This window comes from Pristis pectinata, chromosome 7 (genome assembly GCF_009764475.1).
Source record: "Pristis pectinata isolate sPriPec2 chromosome 7, sPriPec2.1.pri, whole genome shotgun sequence".
NCBI classification, from domain to species: Eukaryota; Metazoa; Chordata; class Chondrichthyes; order Rhinopristiformes; family Pristidae; genus Pristis; species Pristis pectinata.
In genome coordinates, this window is record NC_067411.1 from 22,608,306 (window position 1) to 22,623,791 (window position 15,486).

Consider the following 15,486-nt stretch of genomic DNA (forward strand, 5'->3'; position numbering starts at 1 on the left):
TGAGCAAGTGCTTTGCCATCAGAGCAAATTCTAGGGATTAGAACATTGGAGAGAGATTCCATAGCTTTTGCAAACTGGAAAGAGAGCCAAACAAACATAAATAAAAAGTACTGGGTGTAATTGACCATGTTGCTGACATGATATACAAAGAAAAAATACTTGGTTAGCAGAATCTTTATCTCAAGGTTCCACTTTATTCTGGAATTGTTGGCAATGGTAACACAAGAAGCAACATACAATTCAAATATTAAGGTATTTGGTCTAATGAGGTTCAAAGGGCAATAATGTGTGCTCTTACGGCATCATGACTATTGGGAGAAGGTGGGATTGTGATCAATCAGGAAAGTTTGAGACTAATAAACTATTCCTACTCCTAGAAATATTTTATGATCTTAAACTTACGTCTCATAAAATGTCAGTCCTGGTACTGACCCAGGTTGGCAACTTGAGTTAGTGACTAAAGATTACTGCCTGCTTGCATTGATTTGGGAAGATCAGTAAAACATGTTTTCTTACATTGCCCATAGTACCTGCCAACAGTATAAGATTTTATGAGGGGAATGAAGAAGTGATTGCAATCTACTTAAAGAGGCACTGATTGCATAAAACATGTAGCATCTTTCCTTCAGGTAAATAAAGAATTCAAACAGAACTTTTGCTATTTGAAAATTTGGGTCTTTCTCTCTTCTCTCCCCTCCCATCAGGCAGAAGATACAGGAGCCTGAGGGCACATAATACCAGGCTCAAGGACAGCTTCCATTCCCACGGTGGTAAGACTATTGAATGGTTCACTTATACGATGAGATGGACTCTTGACCCACAATCTACCTTGTTTGACCTTGCACCTTATTGTCTACCTGCTATGCACTTCCCTGTAACTATGACACTTTACCCAGTAAGTTTTACTAAAGTTCCTACCCTGTACTACCTCAATGCACTGTGTAATGAATTGATCTGTATGAATGGTATGCAAGACGAGTTTTTCACTATACCTCAGTACAAGTGACAAAAATATACCAATACCAAATAGGACATGGAAGTGAGTTGTCACACCAGTGCCTTTGTTTGAAATCTTAAATTGAGACCTCATCTCCACTTACATGGAATTAAAAAATCCCATTCCGATACACTGAATTCTTAACTGTTTTTCTAATTAGTTGCAGATCATCAGATTGTTGTTTGTGGGATCTTGCTGTGTGCTATTGAAGCTTCCGTGTTTTCTCACAATAGAATGGTGACTACACTTCAAAAGTATTTCACTGGCGGTATTGTGATTAAGGACTTCCAGAGGCTGTGTATATGATGCCACTTAATTCAAATTCTTTATTTATATCGCAAATGGAGAAGGGTTTTAACACGATTGTGCAAGACCCCTTTAAGAAAGATTGTTAGAAATTGCCTTTCTTATTTTGAAAATAATAAGCAATGAAGAAACAGCTTACTTAAAAGCAACCCATCCTCCAACTCCCAATATGGAAAATTAGCAGTACCACAGTTTGTGCCTTCAGATTGGCATTGTATCTTTTACTTTAAAGGGAACTAACCAACAACTAAAGAAATAATAAATGTAAGGTTGCATGTGATTGTTCAGTGGGAGGGGAGAGAGAGCTGGAAGACCTGCATTGCGTAGCAGGTTGTGTCCTTGCTAAGAGCAGGCAAGTTGCTCGTATTAGCGGTTGCTGCTCGCCAGACCCAGCGAGTGGTTCCGGCTCAAACAGAGTGGAGACATGGCGTCGCCCATGGAGTTGATGTGCTGGGGAGGAGACTGGGGACTGCCCTCTGTACACACCGACTCCCTCATCATTCTGGTAAACAAAAATCACCCTAGGAGCACTCGTCTTTTTTTTGTTGTGCGTTAATCGTGCAAATTGTTATGAAGGCGCTCGGGCGTCGCACGTTTTGATTGCTTCTCGCGTTTGTTGCGGGCGTTTACTGAGGAAGAGGAAATAGAACCCATAACATTAGTCAAGCAGTAAAATAATAAAGCTCCTGCTTGCGTGGATGCGTGTGTTGTTTGTGCAGTCGAGGCGTGTGACCTGTCACTCAAGGTCAGGCCGTCCCTGGGAGACCGGGGTGCATAGAGGTCTCCAAGTGCTTTTATTCTACAGTAAATTGATGAAAACTAAATAAGAGTTTTATTATCGAAGAGAAGGGGAGCTACGGAAATAATTTCTTCCTTTTGTATTGCTCTGGCATTGTAGTGCATGGAACTCTTTTGCAAGTCAGGCGTGTAGTGTAGGGGAGAAAAAGTGTAGGGGAGAAAAAGTGTAGGGGAGAGGGACCCAAGCTTTTAAACGCCCGTGAAGCTGTGACTATTAAATCACATTGGGCCACATGATGAAACCAAATTAAGTCACTGCCTTTCCTAAAGACAAGTCTACGCATTACTAGGTTTCAGCGTGTGTTCAGTTTTTAAAAAATATTAGATATTCTATGGAATGTGGGGGGTGCATCTCAGAGAATGGGGTAGTTTGGGCATTGTTTAATGTACAGAGATAATTAACTGCAGTGTTACAGGGCAATAACAGACTGAGGGATGTATTAGAAATTTAAGTTGGATGTGCAAGGAGCAATTGGAAATATTGTATTTCCAATATAATTCTGCTTACCTTAAGAAGATGAGAAGTGGTCCAGCAGTGAATGGAAAAGAAAACTTGACGCACTCCATCAGAGTGGAAGAACTGTTAACAAAGAGTTGAATGGCGAATGTAGCTCTCTGGTCTTTGGGTTGAACCTGGTCACTAATGTAGGGAATTGCCAAACTTTTAAAGTGTTGTGAAGGAATCCAGTGATGTAGAGGACTGATTGAGTTTCAAACACACAAAATTAAGATGAACATTCCTCTATTCAGTCCACTGTGTTGTTTACCCTATCTCTGAACGGATTTAGGTAGTTCTTTCTTGAAGGAAGGTGAGTGAGAAGTGTATAGAAATGGTTTAGCAATTATGTTCTAGGTGAACTTTGCCTGTTTCAAGTTAGTTTATAACATGCAATGATAGTTACTCTGATTTAACTTTATTAAAAAAAATTCTGTTGCCTGCATCCCTTTTTTAAAAAAAGAAAAACATCCTGTGCTTTTCTATAAATTAAATGTATCTAAAATGTTACAACAGAATAAGATCTCAATTTATTGAAAAATATTATACTGCATTATTTTGTGGGTGCTACATAGGATGGAAGAGTTTCATGGCAGTTACAAAGTAGGAGGCACAACACAAGTTTCACACTCCTACTGAATATTGTCAAAACACTTAGATGGATTACTGCCTTAACCAGGTTTCAGTGGATATTGTATTGGTTTATTATTGTCACTTGTACCAAGGTACAGTGAAAAACTTTCTGGAGAGACAAGAGACTACAGATGCTGGAATCTGAAGCAAAAAAACAAACTGCTGGAAGAACTCAGTGTGTCAGGCAGTATCTGTGGAGGGAAATGGACAGCTGATATTTCAGACTGAGAACCTTCATCTGGACTGTTTTTTGTTTTATTTACCTTATGGAGGAAGTCCATTTTCCTGCATTAGGGTCTGTGATCTATATTCGTGACTTGAGGAGAAATAGTATAACTTATGATGTGAAATAAAAATAATCAATAATCCTAACTTGTACAACACCTTGTTTGCCCCAGAATCTCTTCCTGCTGACCATGTTGACTTCTACTCAGGCAGTGTCTCAACTTCAATTCAATTAACTTGGTGACCAACCACCTCTACCCTGGCTGCTCCATTATCACTGAAACCACCCACAGCTCTACATTCCTGTGAGATAGATCACTTGTACTTCTACATTTCTGGCCTCTTGCAAATTCCTAATGGCCTCTGTTGCAGCTTTAACTGCCATGCCTTTAGCAGATTGAGTCCTGAGGTCAGGATTCCTTCCCTGTCCTGTTACTATTCTTTCCTTGAAGTCCTCCACTTTGACCATGCTTTTGGTCACCTGCCTCTCACTGTGACACGGTGTCAACTTTTATCTGTTAATAGATTTGTGAAATACCTTGATGCTTTATTGTGTTAAAGAAGTGTAGAAATGCAACTTAGTTGTACAGTACAATTGTGAACTGGAAGTTTATAAATTGCAGCACAGGAGGTTCATTAGCATTCACAGAGGAAAGCTGCTATAATCTGGCAGGTTTACTCTGACCACAAAAGGGGCTGTAATGCTGAGGTTGGACGAGGGGGCAGGATAGAAATAGCTTTATTCTGTGTTTAACACATTACAGGCAGTAAGTGCTTGAAAGTGGCAGTGAATACAAAAAAGAATTGGAAATAATTTTACTCATTTGGCTGAAAAGTGAACTTTTTTTTTGGACCCTGAACATTTCTTAAAATAAAAACTTCAAAATGCCTATTTCCTGTGCATAATATACACCTATCTCTTTTCACTGCAGGCATATGCCAAATTTTCACGGGCTCCTCTGAAAGTGTACTTCATTAATAATCCATGGAAAACACCCACAGGTACCATTTTACATGCATTTAAACTGCAGTAAATCTTCAAACTTTCAGTATTAAATGGAGCCACAGGGTTGGCGTGGGGATTACATCAGTACATAATGCTAATCTTGCATGTAATAAAGTATGTTGTCCTATCCATATGAACTTCAAAATATTGCTGGTAGTGAAAAAATACATTTTATCCTCAACTTTTATTTTACAAGGTGACTTTAAGCTCTCGTGTCAGGGTGAAATGATTGTGGAAGCAACCTGAGATGATGTATTTTAAAATATTTTTCAACTATATTGGCTGAAGTACAGTTTCTCTCCTTCCACATCTTTTTCCCCCTGTCCCCACCATCCAAATGAACAATAGTGACAAAACTGTGAAAGTCCTTTCAAATTATTCATCAAGTTCAGTTCTGTATACGTCTGAAGAAAGACATAATTTTCTAATAATCTTACCAAGACAAATGGAAACGTACACACTCGGGATATTAGAGTTCAAGAAGTCATTTATGTATGAATAGCATTTTAAAATTGCACTTATTAAGTGGTGTCAATTGTGTATCAATTTTTAGTTGAATTTGGATTGAATAAAAACTTTTTGTTGGGTTGCGTCCTCTACTATTGTTTGGTGTTAAAATAATACCAGTCAGAAAATCTGGATCCCAAAATTAGGGTGATGGTAGAAAAATGCACATTTGGCTCAGCTTGTGTATTATTCTCTCCCTGAAGGAGAGATCAAGAGCAGCCTCAACCCATACAAGGTTTTTTTGTCAAGTCCCGGTGTGTCTGATAAACTGAGCTGTATTAGCTGAACTGATTTATTTGCTGCTGTCCCCATAACCAAGGTTGTGGATTTGTTGAAGAGGAAATCTGTGAATAGGAAAGCTGTATATTTGTGAACTGGTGGTATTAATATTATTATCATAATTTTAAGATAGATCTGTGAGGAAGAATATTCTTTGGGACTTTATTTCCACATGAATGTAATGATTTGTATTGTGATCATGTGGGTGACTGAAATAGGACAGTACCTACTAAATTTACTGCCTTCCAAAATTATAGTATTAGGAAGGCAGAGGTGGAGACACAGGGAGATGTGTCAAAGTATTACTTACCAACTGTTAATGAATGATGAGTTAAAGGATGGCAGCTCAACATTCCTGGTTAGAGGTTTTCTGACAAATTGGAAAACTCCTTCCTACATGTGAGAGGAGGTGTGATAAACTGTAAGGATGAGTAAATAAGGCCTTTCAATGGACATTCAACCACCCTAATGTTAACTGGGAAAGAATATGCAAAAGCTATTGACTGTAGAGGTGTAGCAGGAATAGATCCCTTAAGCCTGCTCTGCCATTCTAAAAGACGCTAGCAGCCCTGCCCAATCCTCATATCCATCAATTCTTTTAGTATCCAACAATCTGTCAATTTCCCCTTTGACGAGCATTTGAGGCACAAATTTCTGGAGATTTACAGTGCCCTGAGTAAAAGAATTTCTCCTCATCTCAGTCTTAAATGGCTGAATCCTTTTTCTTAATTTTTGAGTCTTCATTTAGGCAAAATGGCTATCAGGACCTTTAAGTTTCAACAAATTTGCCTCTCATTTCTTTAAATTGCAGTGAGCATAGCTTGTTACTTTTTGGTCTGGCTTCTATTAGATAGAAGAGATACTATTTTCAAAAATTTATATTAGTCTGGTACAGGAGAGAAACTGGTGCCCGTGAAGGGAACCAGCAGCTCTAGGGAGAGATGGGGATGTGGGAATTGTCTGAAACATAATTTGGAACTTTATTTGTTGTGTGGAAATCTTCCCCAAACTGAATGTTTCTATGTCTGTGTAAAATTAAGGCTAAGAATCCAGGGGTCCGAGTAACACTGCCACAATGTGGTATTTATAGTGAAGATTGATTTATAATGTTGTTAATTTCCCTCCTTTAGGTGACATTCCAGTATTGATTTCAGATAATATGAACTTTGTGCAACCTGATAATATTCTGAACTTCCTGAGGAAACAGGTATGTTTGTTGTGCTGGGTTAATTAAATACAATTGGTTGCACACAAAATAATTATAACGAAAGTGGATTTTACTTGAATGTTTACTGCTGATTGCAGCTTTATTCAAGGTTACTTAAACTAATATGTGGCTTTACTTTATATTTTACATTTATATAGTTTTCATAACTGGCTGTACAGCATTTAGAAACTCAATGATGAAAAGTAACTCCTGTTTTTACCAACATTTCACAGACTGCAGTGTGAGAATGACCCAGTAATGTATTAAACCAGTTGGTAATGGGTCTGGTTCATGAAACTTTAGCTTATGCCTTAAACAGCAGAGCGACAGCTCTTCAGGTCTTGTTGATATGACCTAGCAAAGGATCCCAGACCCCACTGATTTTAATTGTGATTTGTAGTATTGTAGAGAAGCAATTGGAGGCATATTCCTTATTAATTGCTTCAGTTCAGTTGATTTTGTTTTTTGTTTTATTTAAAAGTTACTTCAATTTTAGTAGTTTTTAAATGTCCCTACACGTCAGAGACTTTTTACTAAAATCTGTTAAATGATGTTCAGAGCTTTGACAGCCTGCAAAACTGAGTGAGGCTTTGCTGACTGGGCCCTCTATATCTGTGTCTGGTGGGTATGGGTGTGAGGAGATCACAGAAGGTGATTCTGAGGCAATAGACCCACCCCAATAAGATTCAGCCCAATGTGGTAATGGCAAGAGGATAACCAAAGAATTTAGCAACGAAAATGGTAATCTGTGCACAGAGCCAGAAGATGTAGATGTCTTAGATGAATATTTTTTATCTCCTTCACTAAGGAGAAGAGCATTTTAGCTAGAGAATTCGGGGAGCGGGGTGACAAAATTCTGGAACGTGTTATCATTAAAAAGGAGGAGTTATTAAATGGACTTAAAGGTTGATAAATTCCCAGGGCCTCATGAGATGCCTCCCATAGCAGCTTGGGATACAAGGCAGGAGATTTGAGATCCTATGAAACAATAATGATGTGTTGATGAGGGCAGTGAAGTTGATGTAATGTACAGTAAGGCTGTTGACAAGGTGCCATGTGGGAGACTGATCTAAAAGTAAGAACCCATGGGGTACAGGGCAAAATGGATCCAAACTTGACTTTATAATAGTGGGCAGAAGGTGATAATTGAGGGCTGTTTCTGTGCTTGGAAGCCTGTGACCAGTGGTGTACCACAGGAATCAGTACTGGGACTCTTGCTGTCTTGTTACAAGCATTAATGATTTGACAAGAATGTAGAAGCCATGATTGGTAAATTGGAAGATGATATGAGAATTGTGGGTGTTCTGAATAGTAAGGAGGATAGTTATGGGCAACAGGATGATATTGATCAGTTGGTAAGATGGGCAGACCAATGGCAGGTGGAATTTAATCCCAATAAGCGTGAGGTGATGCATTTTGGGTGGACTAATAAGGGTAGGTCACACACATTGAATAGTAGGGTCTCAGGGAGTATTGAGAAAGAGGGATTTTGCAGCATTTCTCTGTAATGGCTGTGAGATCATTCCCATTTATTTCTATTTGTGCTATCAACTTGCTTGCCTTGTTATGAATACAGTGTGCCTTTTCATTTTAATTTTCTCTAGTCTGACACTATTTGCTGGTGCACTCTTGTGCTTACTGATGCACTCTGCTTTAGATACCCCTGCCATTGCCCTGCACCATTGATGTTTTTTTTGCCTTCCCAAATATTCCTTTGCCTAAATCCTGTCTTCTATTTCCAGATTAGCTTTTCTCCCTTCAGATTCTACCTTCTGGTTCCTATCCACCTGCCAAGCCAATTTAAATCCTCTTCGAAAGCATTAGCAAACTCTCCCAGGAGGATGTTGATCCCATTCCTAGTGAGGTACAATCCATCTGACTTTGAGGTCCCATCTCTTCCAGAAACATTCCCACTTTCTCTGAAATCTAAGGTCCTCCCTCCTACACCATCTGTACAGCCGTGCATTCATTTGTTCTGTCCTGACTAGTATGTGGTATTGATAGGAATTCAAAAATTACATTCTTTCAAGGTCCTGCCTCTCTTCAAAAATTAAAATTAATTCCTGTTTCTTCCTATGCTGTTGACACCGATGTGGGCTATGATCTCTGTATGTTCACATGCTCCCTTATCTGACCATTCAGTGATACTGAAACTAGGGAAACAAAGTACCCTGTTACCACCATAGAAGCACCTGCAAGTGATCTGATTAGAAATCAAGTTGCATAAGATCCTCACTATTAATGCAAGTTGGAAAATATAATTCTCGTTACAAAACTATGAACTGGGGTTCATTTTAAATGAGCAATGTAGAGGATCAGCAGCAAGGTAAGTAGGGTTGTTAAGAACAAAAACAAGCTATTTGCCTTTATCATATAAAGCATAGAATATAACAGCAGGGAGGCCATGCTACCAATAGATAAAAGATTAGTTAGGGCATAGCTGGAATGCTGTGTACAGTCCTGGTTACAGGAAGGATATGGTGGCACAAGAATGGATACAAGAGTGTTGCTGGGACTGGAAAACCTTAGTTATAAGGAAAGATCAGTTAGCCTGTGCTGCAGAACAAGAGATGGGAAATGAAAATGGTCTAAGTAACTTTTTTCAGCTGCCATGGACACGAGCTAAGTAGACTGCCATAAATTTTTGATTCCTAAAGGGATGGATTACAACTGTCATACTGTTCCTTCTTGTGATGTGGTATCAAGAACTCTAGCTATTTCCAAACTAATCTTTTATCTATTAGTAGCCTCCCTGATGTTATATTCTATGCTTTGTATGATAAAGGTAAATAGCTTGTTTTGTTCTTAACAACTTTGCTTACCCATCCTGCATAGAAATGGGCCCTTTGGCCCACTCTGTCTATGTTGACCATTATGCCTATCTATACTAATCCCACGCACGTACATTGTTTCTATATCCTTCTTGTTTACTTTAATGTGCCCATTTGAGTACCTGCCCAGATGCCTCTTAAATATTTCTGCCTCTACCACCTCCTCTGACAACTCATTCTACTTACCAACTACTTTTTGTGTGAAAGATTTACCCTTTGGATCCTCGTTTGAACCTCCTCCCTCTCACTTTAAACCTGTGCTCTCTAGTTTTAGACACCTCTACTATGGGAAACAGACTCTGGCTATCTACTGTATCTATGCCTCTCATAATTTTATATACCTCCTATCATGTCGCCTCTCGGCCTCCTTCGCTCCAGGGAAAGCAAACCCAGCCTATCCAATCTCTCCTTATAAATTCCCTAAATGTGAGTCCTGTGTTAGAACAGTAACTGCCCTTGTAGTACTTTCTTGGCTGTAAAGGACTTTGGGATGGCTGAAAGGTTTTGTTTAAATTTTAATCGGTCAACTTCATATGAACCTTGTTTTGACCACACAAACATTACAAGTATTTTACCACAATTGAGTGGATTAGGAAAGACTGAACAATTGGGAGCTCTTCCTTATTGCCACACAAGGAGGCCGTTCAGCCCATGGATTCCATGCCATCTCCCAGGGGACCAATCACATAGTCCTGTTTCTTTTTCTGCCAACCCTTCCATATACCCATGAAACTTAATTCTCTGTTACATGCCCATGAATTATCCTTTGATTCTTTTGCCGCTTACCTACACTAAGGGGTAATTTATTGTAGCCAATTAACCTACCAGCATGGCTTTGGTGTGGGAAGAAACCAGGGCACATAACAGAAGCCTATGCACAGAAGCCTATATACAGACTTCACACACACAGCTCCAGGGACCTTGTGTGCTGTGGGGCAGATACTGTGCCACTATGCTGTCTTTTTCTCTGGATGAAGATGGACTTTGAGCATTAAAGGAAGGATTTGATAGGATAGACCAGAAAAAATGGGCACAATGCAAGGTAGTCAATAATGGACCAGGTAAAGAATTAGTGGTGAGAATATGGTGTTCATTATCACATGGTTGAAACATTTTTAAGAGAAGAATGAAGAAGAAAGGAATTGAATATTGGTGAACAGTGGGAAGTTCATGTGAAGAATAAATATAGGCATAGACCAGCTTTGTTGAGCCATTTTCTGTGTTTCAGGTTCTATGTATTCTCTATACAACTCTCTGTCAAAGAAGAACCTAGCACAGGAATGTTAGTTTGTACCTAGACACAGTTGATGATGGCAATGAAGACGTGCATTAAAGTTGATTGCTGTTCTCACTGAAAGAAACATTTGATTCAGATTCTGGCAGTGATGGTGTTATGAGAGAGGTTCTTTTGGTATCTTAAAGATAAAGGTATCTGGACACACAGTCTTTGTACTTTAAAAGGAGGATTTTATTCACAAGGACTGACGCAGGAACAGAATGTGAAGGAACAAATGCACCCTCGCACTAGGGTGATCGAGAAACGTGGGGGAGTCGCAACAGGAGTGAAGTGCACACATGCTCACACACAATGAACTAGTACAGACGATCAGGGGATGAACAAATATGCTGCCTGGACCCCCTGAATCGGGACAAACAACGGTTCTACGCTACTGGGAGTTTACTCAGGACACTGCTAGACCCCTGCGGAAGTGCACCCTCCCACCTGTGGTCTCGACCCCAGCAGCAATCGGAAAAGAGGAAGAGAGCCCACGTGTACCATCTTTTATAGGGCTGTAGCGGGGTGGAGCCCGCTCAGGTGAAACAAGCCAATGATTCAGGGTCAAGAACAAAGGTGGGTTATGAGCCAATCCTCAGGTGTGCTCTTTAATTGGTGGGGCGGAGCCAGACCCTTGATTGACAGTGGTGTAGCTTCCGACCTGATAGGCAATGCTATCATCCGACCATGGGGGTCAGTAGTGTTGTCACTGTCATCTGACCCCTGGCCTTTCATACTACAGATGGATGCAAGGCATGATGAGCTGTAAAGTATATTGAGTTGGAAGAGTGTTGTATCAGTTCCATTTTTGGCTTGAAAGATGCAAGAATTAAGGTTTTATTCACTCTACTTATTTCGTTTGACAGAAATATAATGCTGACTACGAATTAACAGCTAAACAGGGAGCTGACACTTTGGCATTTATTGCACTGATTGAAGAGAAGCTACGTCCAGCTTTGGTAAAAAAAATATTTAAGTAGCACATTTTCTGCTGACATTAGTCAATTAAGCAGTTTTCATTTGCATCTCATTTAATCTTGTGGATCTTAATTTAATGAGCCCTGTTCTGTGATCTTCATTCATCTAAAGGACTGTTGTATAAACATTGTCTTTAGTTGGTCTCTCCACGTCAAACCTTGTAATACATCTGTCCTTAAACCATCAGTAGATTTTTTTTTCCTTTCTGAAAAGAATTGGGGGAGGGAAAAGTGAGTTACTTTTGGTTTCCTTGCTAGTACAGTATACCCCTGCAGTATGACAGTTTGGATAATGGAAATTTGCCTTTGAGGAATTCACAAATCACTAACAAAAAATCTGAGATACAGAATAAAAATTTCCTCTTGTGTAACGAAAACAAATAACGTGGGTTTACACTGTATCAAAATTCCTTCAATAATTTAAATAACCAAATAAAATTAATTGAAAACCTATTAATAGAGCAAGGACTAATTAAAATGCCAGTATACAAACTGCTTAACTTGCTTTAGCTTGCAATCTCACTGGTGTAGGGTGGGAGAAATGAATTCCCAGAGTAATGCTGGGAAATCCCAGCCAGTGGCTTTGCTGTTGGACTCGAAATGGACCCCAACAAAGGAACAAAGCAACAAATGTGCTGGCGTCCGTCATTCAGCTAATCTCGGGCTTATAGCAGTTCCATACAAGTCCAGGAGTTACTTACTTGAAAGCTCCTGAATTCCAGTTATTTACGATGTTGTGACGTCACTGTGCGGGTTTCTAGCATTTGTGTCATCTGGCTGACTATTTTGGCACTATATTAGATACTGCACTTCAAAGTGAGTCATTAAAGCAGAAACATTGAGAGAAGTGTTAAGGGGTCACATATGTGCAGGTCATTATGTTTAACTTAAAGGGTTCATTGAGATCAAATCACAAAACATTCATCCTTGAATAGGCATTAGCAGCACTTCAAATGTTTAAGTTTTAAAACCATATTCCAATGTCAGAAGTAATACAAGATATTGGCACTTGGGGTTTCCTGCATCAAAGTGATTGTGACAGCACAAGCTTCAGGAACACATCTGCACATAACATGGGATTCAATAGGGAATAAAGGGTTTGCGATACGGAAAATCATGATGTGGATGGTTTTCTTGGAATGCCACCCTTCCCTAACATGGGGTACACGGTGAAAGTAATATATTGTTCTCTCAAATTTACAATGAGCCACTTTTTGTTAATTAAAATACTAACGTACAAATGAGGAGAAGTGGGCCACTCAGAGCCTCAAGCCTGCTCTGCCATTCATTGATATACTGATTGTCATGTCATCTCTGCATTCCCTCTACCTGCTGTTGCCTACCACCACCTCCACCCCCCCCCCCCCCCCCCCCCCCCCCCGGCACTTTGCTTATTTAGTATATTTCTACTTTGCCTTTAAAAATATGGAAAGGTTCTCTGCCACAAAGAATAGTTGAGGAACCGTTCGAAATGCCTATGACACTTCGCACCTCATGTATCTTAAATGGGTGACCCCCTTATTTGCAAACAATTTTACAGATGCACTCACTTAAGACCCCTCAGGCATGAACCAACATCCATAGAAGTGAAACTTGGAGTAGTGATAGAAGCCACTGGATATGAGAAATGATATCATTTTACATTAAATAATTTTAGCAAAATGCTGCATTTTTGGTGGAATTGCATGTAAGACACACTTTTGTAGTTCACTGATTTATTGATGTAATTATTCACTTTCTAATTGACCTTTAAGAAATGTTTCCCTCGCGCAATTGGCATGATAAGATTAAATGAGTCATTTGTTATATTAATAATTCAGCCTAATTAAATTCTATGATAACTTAATTTGAGTTTAAAGTATTCTGTTGAAGCAGCTCACTATGCCACCTAGAATCATTGAACAAGCACCTTCTTACCATACAAGTTTAGAATATCTTTTGCATGCTATCACTGATAAATGGTGCTTAATAACAATTCTGTGCAGCTGCACGCTTTCTGGGTTGACATCGAGAATTACTGCAATCTGACCCGACCATGGTTTGCTTCAAGAATCCCCTTTCCATTGAATTTCTACATACCAGGGCAGATGTCAAGATCTGCAATGAATCAGATAGTTCTGTCCAGAGGAGAGCCACCTTTCTACAACATCAAGGAGGTGGAAACACAGGTAAGGGAGCCTCCTGATCCTTGATCATTTAATAGTTTGAATTAACGTTGATTTAGAAACTCCTAAACCATTCAAGTTATTATTGGAAGGTAGAAAATGCTAGAAGCACTCAGCAGGTCAGGAAGCATCTGTCCAAAGGGAAGTGAAGCTAATGTTTCAGATCAGAGACCCTCTGCCTGACAAAGAGTCCATAGTTACTGCTTGAGCAGCTGAGTGTTTCCAACATTTTCTGTATTTATTTCAGATTTTCAGCATGTGCAGTTCTTTTTCTCTTATAAAACGTGTTAATTTTTACCTACAATCAAAGTGAGGGTAAAATGTAGTCAATAATGTTGAGAAATTATATCCAGCTAATTTTATTAAAGTTTAATAACTTTTGGCTGTTTTAAACAATTTAAACTTATTTAACATCACAATTGACCATTAATGGACCAAAGAGTCAGCAACAGCCAAGCCCTTTGTCCAAATGGTATATAGTTAACTTTGCCTTCTCCTGTCTCAGCATCTGTTTTTCATGTCCATTCTGTAAATTATTGTCTAAGAACTGTAAATTATTGTCTAAGAACTGTAAATGACTGTTGTTAGTTGGGCTGCACCTTGAATGCAAAAGTTACTTCTGGTCACTGAGATGTAAATTAAACATTTTGGGCCCTTGTAGTATTGCATGTTGGGAGAATCATTAGGTGAACAATACAGGAAAACACTGGACTTTTTCAGGAAGGTGATTGTAAATAATTTTTATAGATTAAACTTGTGGATAAGAAAATATTAATCATGAGTGCTATTTCAAGCAACTGAGAAATAGTTCAAGGCTGGTGGCATGAAGCTCCGCACTAATGCATGAATTGCTTTTCCAAGTAGAGTCCTCAAACTGCATGTTTCCATCTTACAAAAGGCTGTGGTGTAGGTAACATAGTTGTCCCTGAAATACCAAAGACTCTGAGCCAGGAACTGTGCGGCTATTCCATCTAATAATACTAATAATACCCTTGCAAAGGGTTTCAAAAAGCATGACTCCACAGTATTGAGAAGAGCATCCAGAATTTGACATTGGCAACAAAGCCACCTTATTTGATCTTTGTCCAATAACTCTACATTTCCATTGCATTTCCCCTCTGTCAATACAGAGTTGACTCAGATGATAAGAAACCTTGATATGCCATTCAAATCTGAAGGTATCTCTTCTTGGTCCCTGCCTTAACAGCCTCTTGTGCTCCATTGTAGAAGTTTTGCATAATCTTGACCTTGTATCACTACTTTCTGATGCATTAAAATCCACATCATATTGGGGTCAGATTGTGCTTCATTTCATCCTAAAATTGCTACTCCCACAACTGCTTTATATTTTTTTGCCACCTGTATCCAATGAAGATCCAAGCCTTGCTGCCACAGCTATTCCACAAGCCAGAATTGTACTTGGTGGATCCTGAGGTCTTGAACCCACGCTGCTAGATGGTTTTTGGCAGGTCTCTCCAATCAGAGACTTTTAAAAAATATTTAGTATGCTTGTGTTCATAGGCTGAGGCATTGAATATAAAAGTTAAGATGCCATGTTGCAGTTGCACTGAATATTGGTTAGACTACATTTGGAGTATTGTGTACAGTTCTGATCATCACAGTACATAAAGGATGTGGTAGCAATAGGGAGAGTGCAGAGATAATTGGCCAGAAATGGAGTGCTATAGTTATAAGGAGATACTAGATAAGCTGGGTTTATTCTCACTGCAACATAGGAGGCTGAGGGCTGACCTTGTAGAGATTTATAAAGTTCAGAGGCATA

At 39.2% G+C, this 15,486-nt stretch overlaps 1 protein-coding gene across 4 annotated transcripts in view; it reads left to right on the forward strand.

Annotated features, from left to right (window-relative positions):
* The first annotated feature begins 1,585 nt into the window (after positions 1-1,585).
* Positions 1,586-15,486, forward strand: part of mtx3 (metaxin 3) — a 28,685-nt gene continuing 14,784 nt past the window's right edge. For 2 of the 4 annotated variants that reach the window (XM_052020688.1, XM_052020689.1), the window contains exons 1-5: positions 1,596-1,808; positions 4,388-4,457; positions 6,378-6,454; positions 11,428-11,520; positions 13,524-13,706. In XM_052020688.1, coding sequence (XP_051876648.1) covers positions 1,728-1,808; positions 4,388-4,457; positions 6,378-6,454; positions 11,428-11,520; positions 13,524-13,706 — 504 coding nt within the window. In that variant the 5' untranslated portion in view covers positions 1,596-1,727. Of the gene's footprint in view, positions 1,809-1,892; positions 2,084-4,387; positions 4,458-6,377; positions 6,455-11,427; positions 11,521-13,523; positions 13,707-15,486 lie in introns of those variants that run through there. The other 2 variants (XM_052020687.1, XM_052020690.1) reach the window with 2 other exon arrangements.